The following is a 16,948-nucleotide window of genomic DNA, read 5'->3' as shown; positions in this document are numbered from 1 at the left end:
TGCATCTAACTTGTTAGTTTTTATATAAGCTTGGAGAATAGACTATTATAGACTTTGTAAGTCAAGGATGTCTTATAGAGAAGACGGAAATTTCCTGAGTCATGGAGGATGGGCACAATTGGGAAGGGATGTGCATGAGAAAAAGCATGAGTATGAAATTTGACATCATTTAGGGGGCAGTGGGAAACTAAGCACTGGACCATTCTTTAGTGGCCACTTTTCTTGGAGCTGGCAGATATGTAGCAGACATAGAAGTTAGAAGCAAATATATATATTCTGTGTAGTAGGTTGTACATCAGTAATAACATATGATATTGTAGCACCAAATGAACTCTGGATATTTGTATATGTGATTAAAACATCTAAGCTCAATTACCTCTAATTCAGAGAACATCAAAAAACGAAGTACATGAAATCTTGCTAATTAGAGATTAAAATTTTACATTCTGTTTATTAAATTCATATTGGCAAGTGGGATAAAAGGCAGAGGTCACCATTTGCTTCATCTATATTTAGTGTTAAGTGCTTGTTTTTCTATAAATAAAGAACAACAAATTCATAGTAAAATGCCTTCTATTGATATTTTTCTAACACTTCAGTTTGTATGTGTACCTGGATATACTTTCACCCCATTTACTCTTGATTATTTTCCCTCAAACAATGCAGTTGCTTTACTTAACCAGGGAAATACTTTAACAATGCATCCTTAACAGCAAATTAGTTTTCTATTTTGCATGCTGCAAATTAACCATAGTTAAAATTACAAGTGCTGGCTTTTAATGGCATGTTTATCTCTCCATTTTGTTTTTTATTCTGACATATAGGTAGCAGTTGTTCATTGTAGAAAATATGGAAAATATATAAAAGAAAAAAATTAAACAAATACATAAATATAAGCATTTACGTACCCCAGATATCAATGCCCAGAGTTTTTGTTCTGTTTTGTTTTTCTTGAATTTTTGAATTTTATTTTATTTTTTTATACAGCAGGTTCTTAGTCATCCATTTTACACACATCAGTGTATACATGTCAATCCCAATCGCCCAATTCAGCACACCACCATCCCCACCCCCACTGCGGCTTTCCACCCTTGGTGTCCATACGTTTGTTCTCTACATCTGTGTCTCTATTTCCGCCCTTTCAAACCGGTTCATCTATACCATTTTTCTAGGTTCCACATATATGCGTTAATATACGATATTTGTTTTTCTCTTTCTGACTTACTTCACTCTGTATGACAGTCTCTAGATCCGTCCACGTCTCTACAAATGACCCACTTTCGTTCCTTTTTATGGCTGAGTAATATCCCATTGTATATATGTACAACATCATCTTTATCCATTCGTCTGTCGATGGGCATTTAGGTTGCTTCCATGACCTGGCTATTGTAAATAGTGCTGCAATAAACATTGGGGTGCATGTGTCTTTTTGAATTATGGTTTTCTCTGGGTATATGCCCAGTAGTGGGATTGCTGAATCATATGGTAATTCTATTTTTAGTTTTTTAAGGAACCTCCACACTGTTCTCCATAGCGGCTGTATCAATTTACATTCCCACCAACAGTGCAAAAGTGTTCCCTTTTCTCCACACCCTCTCCAGCATTTGTTGTTTGTAGATTTTCTGATGATGCCCATTCTAACCGGTGTGAGTTGATACCTCATTGTAGTTTTGATTTGCATTTCTCTAATGATTAGTGATGTTGAGCAGCTTTTCATGTGCTTCTTGGCCATCTGTATGTCTTCTTTGGAGAAATGTCTGTTTAGGTCTTCTGCCCATTTTTGGATTGGGTTGTTTGTTTTATTAATATTGAGATGCATGATCTGTTTATATATTCTGGAGATTAATCCTTTGTCCGTTGATTCGTTTGCAAATATTTTCTCCCATTCTGAGGGTTGTCTTTTCATCTTGTTTATGGTTTCCTTTGCTGTGCAAAAGCTTTGAAGTTTCATTAGGTCCCATGTGTTTATTTTTGTTTTTATTTCCATTACTCTAGGAGGTGGATCAAAAAAGATCTTGCTGTGACTTATGTCAGAGTTTTCTTCCTATGTTTTCCTCCAAGAGTTTTATAGTGTCTGGTCTTACATTTAGGTCTCTAATCCATTTTGAGTTTATTTTTGTGCATGGTGTTAGGGAGTGTTCTGATTCCATTCTTTTACATGTAGCTGTCCAGTTTTTCCCCAGAGTTTTAACATTCTGACTTTTTTTTCTTTTTAGCCTTTTTTTTTTTTACATGATTTAGATTACATTGTAGAGATAATTTCATGCTCTCCTTTGTCACTTAATATTTTAATAAGCATTTTTCTTAATCATTTATGCTGTACTATATTTATCATGGAACCAGCATGGAATTCTGAAGTGACCATTAAAATAAAATCAGACTTGGTCCCAGACATGATTCCGGTATTAATATTTGTCTGTCTTTGAACAAGGTAACTTCTCTGGGCCTCACTTTCTCCATCTGATAAATGAAGGGATCTGTTTATCTTAAATGATCTCTAAAATTCTCTTGAGCTTCAACCTTTTAGGTTCCATGCAATGTTTTTTTAAGGGGTACTCATTTGTAGTATTAATTACATATGAATACTTGGCAACTTGAATGCTCATTTATAATTGGTTGGTTGCATCCCATTTTTGAAGCCAGTATAACTTGGATTACTGCTCTGGGTTTTTTGTTTGTTTTTTTGTTTTGTCTACTTCACCTTCATTAGAGTGTATAACCAGAGTACAATGAGAATAGATCTTCAGCTCTGGAGAGGCATAGAATACAGGTCTTAGCAAAATGTCACTCAGGGAAATAGGGATGTTGGATGTTCAAGTGTATTGTTTCCGTGTCAGCGTCTTAGTACATGTTTCAAAATTAGGCCAAAGCAAAATAACAGATTGCTACCCATCATAGACTTTGATAGTTCTCACAAATGTTGAGAGCCCCAGTGTTGAATTCAGTAATGTCAAAGCTAATATTTACCTTTAAAGCTATACTGTGTTGTTATTAATATTTACTGAAGTATAATTGTTAAATTATTTGATGTTACTCTGATTCCCATTAAATTGGTGGAAGAGGCTACTCTCTGATAGTGTTTTCTTTCTTGTAAAACAGTATGACTGCAATTATATGACTTTTATTGTGTAATTTATCTGGAGACCTAGAAGAATATAGAATTTATTTTGAAAGCATATTCTGTCATAAAAGTAAGCTGAAACTGTACTAGTGCATATAGGTTTACTTATTTTTTTCCTAAATGGTTTCTACTTAAGATGATTGACACTTAGCTATAAATATAAATTCTTAAAAGCTTGAAATATGGGTAATCATAATTTTTTTAGGGGAAGAATGAAAAAATCTATGTGGATTATTTTTATTGTAGTGTCAATTTTCACTAAATTATTTTTATCTTGAAATAATTTGATTTTTCAAAATTAAATGAAACCTGAAACAGTTAAAAATACTTACTTTACTTAACACAAGATGTTGGCCAATAAGCAAAGGAATTACTCTAATAATGGAATAATTACTTCAGGTAAGATAATGTTCTGGAATGCAGAGGAATGTCATTTTTTAGAAGAATATTTTTCTTGTTCCTTGTCTTTTAGAAATGGACCTTTTGTACTTTTGACATATTAATCTTAAACTTTCAAATATATGTGAATCAATATTACTTAATATATTTGTAAAAAGGGTGTTTTGTTGTTGGAGGTGGTGGTCTTGATCATTGTTATAGATTTTTTTCTAAACAGATAAGGTGCTAATAGTTTAAGCTCAGTGAATAGAGTATCCAGGTTTTGCCTAACTATCCTGTTTTCATTCAGTTGCGTACTGACTGGAGAGTCAGAGTGAACAAGATAAAATCCCATCCTCATTGGAATTTGTGCTCTAGGTAAGGAGAACAGCAAGTAAACAAATAACCATAGTATATTGTCAGGTAGTGGTAAGTGCTAGAAGGAAAAGTAAAGCAGGGAAAGGGATACTCAGTGATAGGGAGGTTTATACTTCAGATGAGGTCATTAGGAAAGGTAATGTTGAACAGAAACCTGAAAGAAGGGAGCAAGCCATGAGACTGCCTAGGTGAAGAGCATAAAAGCTAGACGGTGAGGCAAGTGAATCCCTTTGGCTTATCTGGAGAACAGCAAGAGGGACAGTAGGCCTGGGGTTGAATAAGGTATATAGGAGCTAAATCATATATTGCCTTTAAGGCCATGATAAGAACTTTGGTTTGGTTAGTTTTAGGAGCCATCGAAGGTTTTGATCAACATGATGACATGATGCTGGTTTGTGTTTTTAAAGAGGGTCACTGGCTGCTACATGAATTGTCTTTAGGACAGCTGAAGTGACACCAATGGAGAGTGTAGTCGTCTGATGTGGTGAACCAGTAAGAGATGGTCAGGGCTTTGGGGTGATGGTGATGGAGTTACACAGTCCACTTTGGGTTGTATTTTGATCCAACAGTACCTGTCAATAAATCAGATGTCTGTGAGGTACAATAAATAGGGATGATTGATTTTTATATAGGTTTTTGCTTAACGAAACTGGGTGAATGGGTTGGTGCCATTTACCAGAGGGAGGGAAATTGGAGAAGGGCAGGGTGGGAAGGGGGCAGGGGTGGTAAAATTAAGACTTAAGGATCTGTTGGGTTTCGGTGCCGATTACACACACATCCGAATAGTGATGTTGCGGGGACAGTCGGACATACCATCTAAGCTTTCACCTTTATATTATATTCAAGTAAATACTTCAGTAGGTACTATCTAAAGCTGATAAAATGATTTCTACATGACCAGTGCCCAAATTTAATTAGATTCGTTATACTCTTAGACATATAAATGTAATCCTAGAAGTTTTTTTCTAATGTAGGAACTTATATATGAAAATATCACCTTAAAAAACTATATCATTTACCCCTGAAATGTTGATATTGTAGAAAACGTATTTAGAACATTTCTGTGTGGTAAAAATTATAATAAACGTTATCTATTATTATCATAATCTAAAACAAACTAGAAATGTGGATTTGTGAATGCAGCCTCAACTACTGCCACCTTCCAGTGAGTGATCTAAGAGGTCCACACCACCAAACAGCATCAGCATCTGTGCCCGCGTGTATGTGAGAGTGGTGGTTTTTAAATAAATAGTGGCCAAAATGGTCTGTAGATAGAAAAGTGCAAAAGACAAAACTAGACCAGTTTGACTGAAATGGTGGTCAAATTCATGGGAGAAAGGAAGTTTTGTTTTGTTTTGCTTTGTTTTTGACTGACTGGGGAGTGAAAAACAGAAAGAAGAGATAAAAGCAGTATGCCACAGGAGCTATTAAAGCAAACATCACATTGTAACTTTTAAAAACTTAAGAGAAAGAAGCTTGATGGAAAATTTTCCTCTTATATACTGTGCATGCCGGGCTTCATTGTTTATGCTTAATGGCGAAAGAGCAGGGTAACGTGTTCTGTTATTGTTCACCTGAGGGTTTGTATAGACAATACACACTTCAGTTTTACATTAATCCTGTTTGTGTTCAATGATCAGAAATTAATTTCATTGATTTAAAGAAAATATGGTAGAGAACTTTAAATGGAAGATCAAGCTGTAATTAAGAGCTACTCTTTTCTTAACCCTAGTGAATGAACAGTGATGCTCTTTTGTTAATTTTTGAACCAGCTTTCATTCAAATACCTTAAAATATTTTCAAGATTTGTCAGGATGTTGCACTAGTTTTACTTGTTTTACCTTGGGTAGATAGAAAGGTGAACTAATATTGAAGATGGCAGTCCTTTGTAAGTTACAATTGACATGATGTGTATGGGACAGTGTGGGATGGGTCCATCTTTTCAGTTTATTCATTATGATCACTATGGCATTCTTCTCTCATTGTGTATCATGTAGAAATGTTTGTGCATTTGGTTTTGACCTATTGATGTGACTCAGTATTTGAAACTCAGACTTTATTTTTTCTGCATATTCTTATTGATTTATAAATTTTGTTCAAATCTCCCGTGAAGCAGCTTGACCATCCTAACGCAGGTTTTCTAACGTCTTGTGGTAAATCCCTAGAACCTGCTTGTTGACACACTGATGACAAGAATTGAGGGCTGCAAGCATATCATTTTAAACTAGTCTCAACAGAAAGAGAAATAGTGTGTGGAAAGTGTACAAAATAAATACTATGGGTATTATTTTTCTCCTTTTTATTTTAGTATTATAATTTCTAAATTCAGATAGAATCCCTCTCTCATCATTTGTGGGAAAATGGCATTTGGCGGATGGCTATAATCTGGGTGTGGGAATGCAACTAATTCCACTAATCTTTCTTTTTCTCTGACTAAAATCTAAGATGAATACTGATATTAACACTAATCCCAGTAGTCTGACAAATCTGTTACTTGTAATTTACCATACAACTGATTTATGATCACAAATAATTAGGTAGCCTTACACAGAATTGTGAGCCATTGGATTCTATTTAAATATGCAATCTAAATTGTATTCCTTATACTGTCTCTTTTTTGTCCCATAGGGGCATAATTTGCTATATATTCTCCACTTCTCCATGAACATATTGATCTGTTCATCGAAAATGCATAGAGTTAGAATGAGATTCTATTTTCACATTAAGTGAGAGCATCTTGACATATTCCACCATATTCAAGCATTCCTTGTTTCTGTCCACATTTCTCTGTAGGCTCAAATTAGAATTAGATAAGTTATTTGAAGGCCACTAGGGATATTAAGCATATTTGTTTGTGAAAGATGCTAATCTGCGGTATCTTAAATGAGTTAAAATGAATTTTCAACCTTAAAATGAAAATTTTCCAGTTGTTAAATTAAAGCATAATTTTCATACAGTAAAATTCACCCTGCTTTATTAATGTACAGTTTTATGAGTTTTGGTAAACGCACAGTCATGTATTCACTACCACTGTCAAGATAGAAAACGGTTCCTTTACTCCAAAAACACCCCCCAGGCCTGTGTCAGTTTTACCCTAAACCCTTGGAAATTATCAATCTGATTTGTGTTATATAATTTTGCTTTTTCCCAAAGGTCATATAAATAGAATCATATAGTATAGAGCCTTTTGAGTTTGGGTTCTTTCTATTAGCACAATGAATTTGAGATTCATCCAGGTTGTCAAGAGTATCAATAGTTTGTTCCTTTTTTATTGCTCAGAGTATGTATTCCATTGTAAAACACACTATGGTTTGTTTATCCATCCCTCTGCTAAGGGACATTTGGGTTGTGTCCAATTATTGGCGATTATAAGTACTGCCACATTTAATATCACCGTGAAGTCTTTAATGTTCAACATGTATTGGAAAATTAGATTCTCAAAAAAAAAAGAGTTTCCTCAACATCTATCTTTTTGATTTCTAAAGCAGTCCCCTAAAAGTGTTAGAAATGAATATTGCCCTTGAATAAGTTAACTTAAAAATTAACCTCAAATTTATTTCTCCAGCTTAAAAACAAGTCAGTGAAAACTATACTTAAAGTGTAAACTATACTTAAAGTGAAAACTTAAAATTAAAGCTTATATTCAGCCTAATAATATACCACCTGATTCTTCTGGATGTCATGAAAGAATCCTCAAAATTAGTATGTATATTTATAAAACCCACTCTTGAGATGCTGGGGAAATGGCTTACAGGTGGCACACGGGCAATCCTCATTTCAAATACAGCTAGATTTTGTTACCACTTCTCTGGGCTATGATTTCTCGAAGTTGGGTGTTTTGCCTGTTAGGATAGTTAGTACAAGAAATATGGACTAATGTATATGGCAGGCTCTGAAGATTCAGTTTTAATAAAAGATATTTTTCAAAGCCTTGCTTTCAGAGATTATTAAATAAGATTTTACATGTAGAAGGCAAGCAACATAATATATTTTAAATATTTTTCTACATTATGAAAGTATCCTAAAAATGATTTTCTTTCCCGTATCAGTTTGGTCATGTATTTCTCTAATAGCCTCTTGTTCTTTTTGTCTAAAAGCTGTGAGTGCTCCGTGGGACACACACCATGCCAGGCCTTGGTTGACTCAGGGTCTGCCCTTAAGCATTTTGCAGTTAGACAGAAATAGAAGAAAGACATAGATGAATATATAGAAAACACAATGTCAATGTATGAACACTTACCAAATACATATAAAAGATTAAAGTTCAAAGAAAATTACTGTTTTGTGGGATGTCACAGGAGGTTCATCTATAGACAGTAAAGATGGATATTTCTACTTTGCTTTATTTCTGGAAAAGTTGAACTAATCAAGGTATCAGGAATTGCTCAAATGAAGGAAAGAAAAGTACTTGGTGTAAGGGTAATGTTTGAGGTATGTTATGTAGGAAAAGCCAGTGGGATATGCAGAAGGTCATGCCTCTGATCATATGCCTCTCACACCAGGAATGTAGAAGGCTGTAGAGGGTTGTATGTGTGAGCCTTCATCTTCAAAATGCAAAAATCACTAATTAAGAAGAGCATTAGAAAATATATTCTTGGTTTGTTTCAAGTGTGCACATGCAGATAGTGGATGTATTCCTCATTAAAGTTTAAATAACACACATTGAATTTAACAAGAGGCGAAGGCTGTGGGGAGGATGGCTGTGTATCTTTAAGACTATGTGTCCTTGTGCATTACATTACCAGTGTATTAATTCAGGAATGACAGCCGCAGTGCAGAACACTCTGTGAATGTCTGATGATAATATAAAGGGAATGAAGTACTGGTGTAAATGGTGGGATGGTTTACTTGGCAGTTTTAACGTGGAACCAGCCAAATAAAATTGATCTATTTTATTCCTCTGGTATCCTAAAAATTTCCCATGAGCTAAATCAATGACTGAACATTTTCCTATGTCCCGTGAGATATTTTCTCTACTACCAAAAGTAAACATACATGATTGCTAATGAAAATTCTTTATTTTTACCACTTACCTAGTTGCAAGTAAAACTGAACCTACTTTTTGAATGAGTTTGTGAAGGGAAAAAAAAAATCCCGCATGTAATTATAATGTAATTATTTACATAAATTGAGTTTTCCCTTTTGGTATTTTATATACAAATTCTTCATCTATTTGTACCTTTCTTATTTATTATTTTTTTATTAAGACTTTTTTTTTAGAGCCATTTTAGATTCATAGCAATATTGAGGAGAAAGTACAGATATTTCCCATATACCCCTGGTTCCCACACATGCCTAGCTTTCCTCATTTTCACCATCCTCCACCATAGTGGTACATTTGTTAAAAATGATGAACCTACATTTATACATAACCACCCAAAGTTCATAGTTTACATTCCCTTTTTTACATGATAGAAATTGCTTTTATTTTTCCCTTCAGAATTGAATAAGATCAATTTTGTATAAAAATTTATATAATATTGAATAAAGTGCACTGGAATGAGATTCTTATAAATTGGCTTATTTTTAACTAGAATATTATACTAATATAAAAAGTTTGCTTTAAAATATAATAAGATAAAATATGACTCTTTAGAACTGTATTAAAATGGTGATAAGATATCTAGGCTTTTTTTTTCAGATTTCGATAGGCAACAAATGCCACTCGAAGGCTTTCTTCACTTCTAGTATAATTCACTAAAATCCATTTAAGCTAATTACCTGCGACTAGTAAGTTTTAGCAGTAAGCCCCTATAATTCCATAAAATATTAGATAAGCTTTGCTTTTCATTTTCTTCAGGATACTCCATCTGTTGATTTGCAGCAAAGCTAAAGAGTAGGGGGAAGCTACCCTGATTAAATTCTTTATCATTGAAGATAAAATATAGAATCAGCCAGAACAAATGTGGTTTCACAAATCACCCATTCTTGTGTCATAGTGCAGTGCTTCTTTGAAAACTCTTACATCTTTGGAACTAAGCTGCAACAGGCAGATAGAACATTCCTGACATTGATGTGGTTGTTGAATATTTGGTCAGTAAGTCTTTTTCTTTTATACAGTATATGCTTAAATTGCAAAGGAAAAAAAATTCCTTGTACATGACAATATAGTAGGACATAGAAAGGATGTGTATTTTTCTCATTTCTTTTGCTAACAGAACCCACTCTGGCCCTTGAGTTAGCTAAATTTATATCCATGTTTATAAGAATTTATGAAAAGGTAATGTTTGAAATCCCTGCTGTAATTCCCATCAAATCACCATTTTGCAGTCCGTGTACTCACTGGCCTTCATTTGGGATGTACATCTTCCAAGGTTACACCATGGTAGGTGTAACCCTTAAGTTATTAATAAGGTTATTAGCTTGTGCTCTGGGTGGTGACAGTGGACTTCCTGTCACTGTATCGTTGTGCTTTCATTTCACCATAAACTGTCATTTGAATTCCAAGGTCATTCAAACAAACAAGAATTCAAAAATCGGTATTGAAAAAAGTCTTCAAAGACAGATAAAAACACACTTGAAAAATCTTAGGAGAGATTTTTTCTTTCATCTCTGAACTTCCTAGAGACTCAGATATATAGTTGAAATTTGAAAACCTTTAGGTTTTTCAAAATGTCTTCTTGCAGTGGGCACAGAGAAAAGCCCTTAAAGTTCTTTTCATTCGAACTAGTTAGGAGAAATAAAAATGAAAAAGTTTTTTCAGTCTTGATGGTTCATATACCAAAGGCCTCTTGCTCCCTCTACAGAAGGTGCTTCAAAATTGCAGTCACAAATATTAAAAAAAAAAAAAATTTAACAAAACAGATTTGTCTTGAGGTTCATGATTTAAAAAAAGGTTTGGATCCATATGTACCTCCAGTGTCCTGCAAACAGGTTGGTTGTCCTAAAGTTGGTCAGGGTAGGTTTGTGTGTTTCTACTTTGGTGTTTCTCAGTGGCATCAGCTTAGGATAAACTCCATTAGCAACAACTGTTAAAAAAAAAGTACGTTTTTGTCGTTTTGTTATTAATTGGCTTTGTCTGTTTACTCAATGGATGAGTAAAATGCTTGGGAATTTCTTTTGATATTAGGTAATTGTTTTACATATTTGCATTCTTTTTTACTTAGCCAGGGAATTTAAGCCATAAAAATAATGGCCTCTACCTTAAAGACTTATAAAGTTCTCTTATTATCTACTTCTGATTGTTCCAGTCATTTTTAGATCTTTGTTAATTTTTGTCCCAACAACAACTATCTGAATTGTAACTTCACAGGAGAAAGAATTGTTTCACTTAACTGGATTTTTTCAACTATAAGTTATATTCATAAGAGACAGTTGAACTTTCTATAAATACTTCATTAATATATAAAATAACCTTGCATATGTATCATCTTAATTTACCAATTTAAGTTAAATAGGAACAAAATGTTAATATTTTAATAGCTTCGGTGTAAATAATTTTATGCATTCACTTACAACTCCAGGACCTTTTTATTTTATTTGACAGGTTACTAGCTTCTCTTATTGTGCCATTTTAAAATTATAAGTATGAAAACTCTTATTTCATCAAGAGTTTTAAAAGTCCTTTTAATTTGTATTTAGTATAAGAACAGCCCTTCTGATGTTACCCTGTAATTGAAAAATGAACACAAGTAACAAAGTAGTTTCTTTGATTTGAATATGTCACATCAGACTTGCCTGTCCTGAATTATTATGCTAAAACTAGACTGGATTTTTTTTTTTTTCCCCTCTGGTAGGTGTACTGGTCCATTAGCAAATTCCCTTTCAGAGAAAACAAGAGACCCAGTAGAGGAAGAAGACGATGAATACAAGATTCCTTCATCCCATCCTGTTTCCCTGAATTCACAACCATCTCATTGTCATAATGTAAAACCTCCTCCTAGGTAAGAATATGGGCCATTTATCATCACCTCACGTCTGCAGTAAGCATTATCATTTATGGCATTTGTTTTTAAACAACTGAATCACATCTGTTTAATAAAAACCCTTGATTTCTTACTCAAAGCCTCCTCTACCTATAGTACTATTTTCCTCCATGGCCTTTCAGAGAAAATGAAAAGATGTAGATTTCTTTTAACTAGGAAGTCCTTTGACTAAATTAGTTGACTGGTAAGTCTAATGGAATAATTTGTTGCCCCTCTCCCCAAAAAACAAATTGTACTGTAGTAAAACTTTGCTGTAGGTTACATATAGTGGTGATTAATTCATGAATTTTCAGTAAGCTATTTTCAGTGCATTTTATCAGTTCTAAGCACATATCTCATGAAGAAAAATTAGTGCTTAGAAAATAAGGTATTATACCAACCTTCCTTAGAATTGTTCTTCATGAAGTAAGGACTAGTATAATCTATATTGATTTTCAGATCTCGAAGAATTGAAAAAAATTATTTCCCTTAGCTATTTTTATCAGGTACTATTTTACTTTTCCTTGGATCAAACAAGAATGTGAGGAATTGTGTTCTGTTTTCTTCTTGTCAGTTGTTTATTCTCACTGTTATGGAGACATCCTTGGTCTTTGAAGTGGCAGCCCCATGGAGGTATAGGAGTTATTGAAAATGGGTGTTGTGTATTGAAACATTAGTTTGTCTTTAAGTAGAAGGACAATTCTGTGTTTATATAATTGAATTAGTAAATCATAATTTAATATTATTTTTGTTTTTTTAAATCTAATTGACATATATGAAGTACTCAGTAAGTCAAATCTCAGTTTCAGACTTATTTTCTGAGCTCCAGTTTTCTTTGTCTAATTACATCCCTGGAGCTCTGCTTGGCACATACAGAAGAGGGCTCAGCTACTGCTGGTGGCCCAGCCTTCTTGCCTTTCAGTATCTCTTTACTGACTGAGGAATAGGAGAGCTATTTAACACTTCAGTCATCTATGTCATCTTTACTTAGTGTGCCATTTCCTTTTGAGGTCAAGTCAATCAACAGAAAGCATTTTTATGAGTGGAGTGTTCCTTTCTTTTCAAATGAAAAGTCTAAAAAATGTTTTAATGCCTTTCTTCAAGTATTGTATTGCAGTACTTGGAAAAGAGAAGCAAAACTCCATTTAAACCAGAGATCTGCCTTAGTGAGTTACAAGATTAGAATTATCAACACTATGCAGAATTATTAACCATGGTTATTAACACTTTGCTGTCCAGGGCTTCATATTTCAAAGCAAGAACCAAACCTTTCTTTGCTGATTGCTGGTCTTTAGGACATTTGTTGGTAACATTGAGAAGACAGAGAAATAACTGAGAGATAATAATTTGTAATGTTAGAAGAACCAAATGTCTACTATTGTTATTGGAGAAAAAAGTTATTCCTTTACATCAAGTATAAATTCTTACAATTTTCAGTTCCCTTGGCTCTTACAAATGTGTAGTAATTTTAAAAAACTGAAATAAGATGAGCTTTTTTGGTCTCCTTGGGATCTCATTTTTTTTCACCACTGGATAAGCGAGTGGTATAATTTTAATACTTTAAATTTTAATTGTCACATCATACTGGATGAGATTTTTGGTGGCAGGCCTCCGAAATCCTGAAAATAAATTTGATTTATGACCACCATTACCATCTTTCTACAGTTACAGAGAAGTAATAAATGTTGATAATCCCTAATCTTAATTGGAGTGAATTTTCTGTCTAATTTGTTCTTGAAAGTCAATGGATGAAGTATCATCTTAGGTCCTCTACAAAGCACTCTTTAAACTTAGACACATCCTTTCCTTCTGTGTTTTTCCTCTCTTTGGAACATCAGGAGAAGTAAATTGTCAGTATATGGAAAAAGTTAAACCATATTATTCATAGATTCATAAACCATATTATTCATAGATGAATAATTCCATTTCAGTAAAAGTCCATCATTACTATGAAAATTCAATACATGATAACTATTTTTAAATGAACCATCTCTGGCCCCTTAAAGAGATGTGGCCACCAGAGAGAATGGAAATGAATTTCAGATGAAGCACTTTGCAATAACTATTCAAATGTCCAATATCTCCTCCATTATGTATGTACTTTTACTTTGCCCCAAGAATTCAGAGTAAATCAGGGGAAAGTAAAATATAAACTCTGCCTTCTGTAGCTCTTTGTGAGCACAGTAACTTGGTGAGCAGATAGTCAGTTGCTACACAGCTATATTCTGAAGACAAAATACGCTCCGTGCCTTCTCTTCCTGCTGCTACCTTCCTGTGCCCCGGATTTGTGCGTTACATTCATAGTATGATTCGAAAGCATAAATACCAACAATAAAAACACTTTTTTTAGGGCTTCCCTGGTGGCGCAGTGGTTGAGAGTCCGCCTGCCGATGCAGGGGACAGGGGTTCGTGCCCCGGTCTGGGAGGATCCCACATGCCGCAGAGCGGCTGGGCCTGTGAGCCATGGCCGCTGAGCCTGCGCGTCCGGAGCCTGTGCTCCGTAACGGGAGAGGCCACAACAATGAAAGGCCCGTGTACCGCAAAAAAAAAAAAAAAAAAAACACTTTTTTTAGTATTATCCTTTTACGGACACCCAGATTAAAATATTTGTTGTGTACCCAAGGCCTTTGCTAAAGTCATTTCTCCACAGTTGTCAGAAGTGCCAGTTTTGTTCATGGCAGTGGTGAAATTATACTCCAGACTCTAGGTCTTTGAATATGCCTATCTGAATTTTAATGGACTTTCTGAATATTTAATAATTCTCCTTCCTTGACAGGCTCTAGTTTATGATAAGGAAAGCTTAACTTACAGAAATAAAAATATACTGTTAAGTACCATTAACCAGTAATGATGTCATTGGGACTTTTACATATTTTTTGCCTGCATATTACATTTTCTTCTTCAAAACCTTGATAAGGTAATATTGAAATCTTCCAAAATGATATGTTAATTCCACAGGTGTGTTTAGGGTATCAGCAATTTTGTGGCCCTTGTGATTCTTAGTTTCACTTAAAAAAAGAAAAAAAACCTTTGTCTTCCATGGAATGGTTACTTCTGCTTTGTAAAAGTATTCAGGTATCTAGATAATATTACTTTACTTTCTCTAGAAAAGGAAATTAATTATATTTATATCCTAACTTTATTACATGAGCAGCGTTGCTAGTTCCCATCATCTCCCCACCCCCAAATGACTTTTAAATGGAAAGTAATTATCCTTATGATTTTTGTCCTTTGATTTCTGCTTTAGGTCTTGTGATAACGGTCACTGCATATTGAATGGAACACACGGTACGTCTTCAGAGATGAAGAAATCAAACATCCCTGAGTTAGGCATATATTTAAAGGGTATGTATAAGACATATTCTCTTTGTAGTCTATGTCTTAATGGTCAGAATTTAAAGGCAAAATTCCATGCCATTGTTGTACTGAAAATACATTAAGATTTTGTGTTATCCTCTAGGAGATGTTTTTGATTCAGCCTCTGATCCAGTGCCATTACCACCTGCCAGGCCTCCAACTCGGGACAATCCAAAGCATGGTTCTTCACTCAACAGGACGCCCTCTGATTATGATCTTCTCATCCCTCCATTAGGTCGAAACCTTTCAAACAATTTCAAGCAAGCCTCCCTGCCACCTCTTCCAATTAATATCTGAATTATCAGAATTCTTAGTTCAGTGCAATGTAGACTCACTAGGTTATGAATCTGTCTGAATTCGAATGGAATCTCCAGGTGATAGTGGCTCTCGGTTCATGTGACCATTATTCCATTTAGATGACTGAAGCAGTGGTGTAAATAGCTGGCATCAGTTAGGGATTTATCAAGTTGTCTCTTCATGTACTAAATGCAGTCTACAAAATCTTATGAGGGCATTGTTCATTCCCCCAGGTGCTTGCGTTCTAGTAGATTTGGAGTATTCATCTGAGGTTTTCTTTAAGTGTAATTCTTAATGAATGCGTACTTCCTTTTTCTTTCAATATAAAATGACCCACTTCCACTTAGCTAATTACATTATGGGAAATTATATATTTTATTGTAGAGAGCTGAAAATAAATTCTGTCTTATAATCACTGCAACTAGAACACATCCAAAGAATCTCAGTTTCTTTGTTTCAAATTTTACCATGAAGTACACTTAATGTGTGTGTATGTGTACATGTGTGAAGGTACACACAGGTGTGTATTTATGTTAAAATTGGCCAGTGCAGGTGTCTGTTTATTTCATTAATTCTAGGTAGGAAGCTTCTCACCCTATTTTTAGAGGAGGACAATTAAGAAACCTTCACAAGTTAAGGCTTCACAATAATGAGTCACCATAGCATAAAATAATATAGAATGAAGGTTCATTTATAAGCATATCTGAATCATTAGGCTACTAGAAATGAACCTCTCCATTTTTTTTCCCCAGAAACTGGTGTTTCCAGTTATACAGTTGAATATCTTGCAGGAGCAAGACATTCAGTTCAGTGCTTTACTCTCACCTCCGTGGATTACAAGCACCTCCCAACTTCCTTCTGTACCTATAGTCTTTTTCTCTTCCACTTCTTCCTGTATGCTGTTTTTGACCTATTACCCAAGTCTTTATGACTAGATCAGCACTGTCCAATAGAACTTTATGTGGTGACATAAAAGACCTATATGTGTGACTGTAGAACTGAATTTTAGTTAATTTAAATTTAAACTAAGTAGCTATATGTGGATAGTTACTACCATATTGGACAATGCAGATAAATGTTCCAACCTTTTTAACTCATCCTTCCTTTGGCTCTTCATGTACATCTCATATTTTATTTATGCTATTCACTCTGCCTAGTAGACACCATCCCTGTATTTGATGAACAAATGTTTTTGAGGCCCTGATATCCCAGGCCTTCCTGTTCTTGGTAATACCTTGCTGAATGCCACTTTCTGCATTCCTCTTCCCTCTTACAATGCATCTCTCTCTCCCTCTGGGACCTATTCACCTGTGAGTCTTCTGTGAACTTTTCTTAGGTCTCATTGTGGAATCCAAGCTCCTCGGGGTCAAGGACTTATGATTTTGATCTTCACATTACCCATGTGCCTAGCATGGTGCCTGACATTTAGGGGCTGATAAAGGATTTGAATAAATGAGATAATGTAGGAAATAGCTGAAGGTTGGAATGATAACAAAGCTCTTTCTTTCTCTCT

At 34.5% G+C, this 16,948-nt stretch overlaps 1 protein-coding gene across 1 annotated transcript in view; it reads left to right on the top strand.

Moving 5' to 3' along the window:
- Positions 1–16,948, top strand: part of CBLB (Cbl proto-oncogene B) — a 214,431-nt gene that overhangs the window by 165,157 nt on the left and 32,326 nt on the right. Inside the window, exons 14-16 of the mRNA XM_060010593.1 lie at positions 11,614–11,760; positions 15,029–15,126; positions 15,242–15,373. Of these exons, the coding sequence (XP_059866576.1) occupies positions 11,614–11,760; positions 15,029–15,126; positions 15,242–15,373 (377 nt within the window). The remainder of the gene's footprint in view (positions 1–11,613; positions 11,761–15,028; positions 15,127–15,241; positions 15,374–16,948) is intronic.

This window comes from Delphinus delphis, chromosome 4 (assembly GCF_949987515.2).
Source record: "Delphinus delphis chromosome 4, mDelDel1.2, whole genome shotgun sequence".
Classification (NCBI taxonomy): Eukaryota; Metazoa; Chordata; class Mammalia; order Artiodactyla; family Delphinidae; genus Delphinus; species Delphinus delphis.
This window is presented reverse-complemented; position numbering and strand designations above follow the sequence as displayed.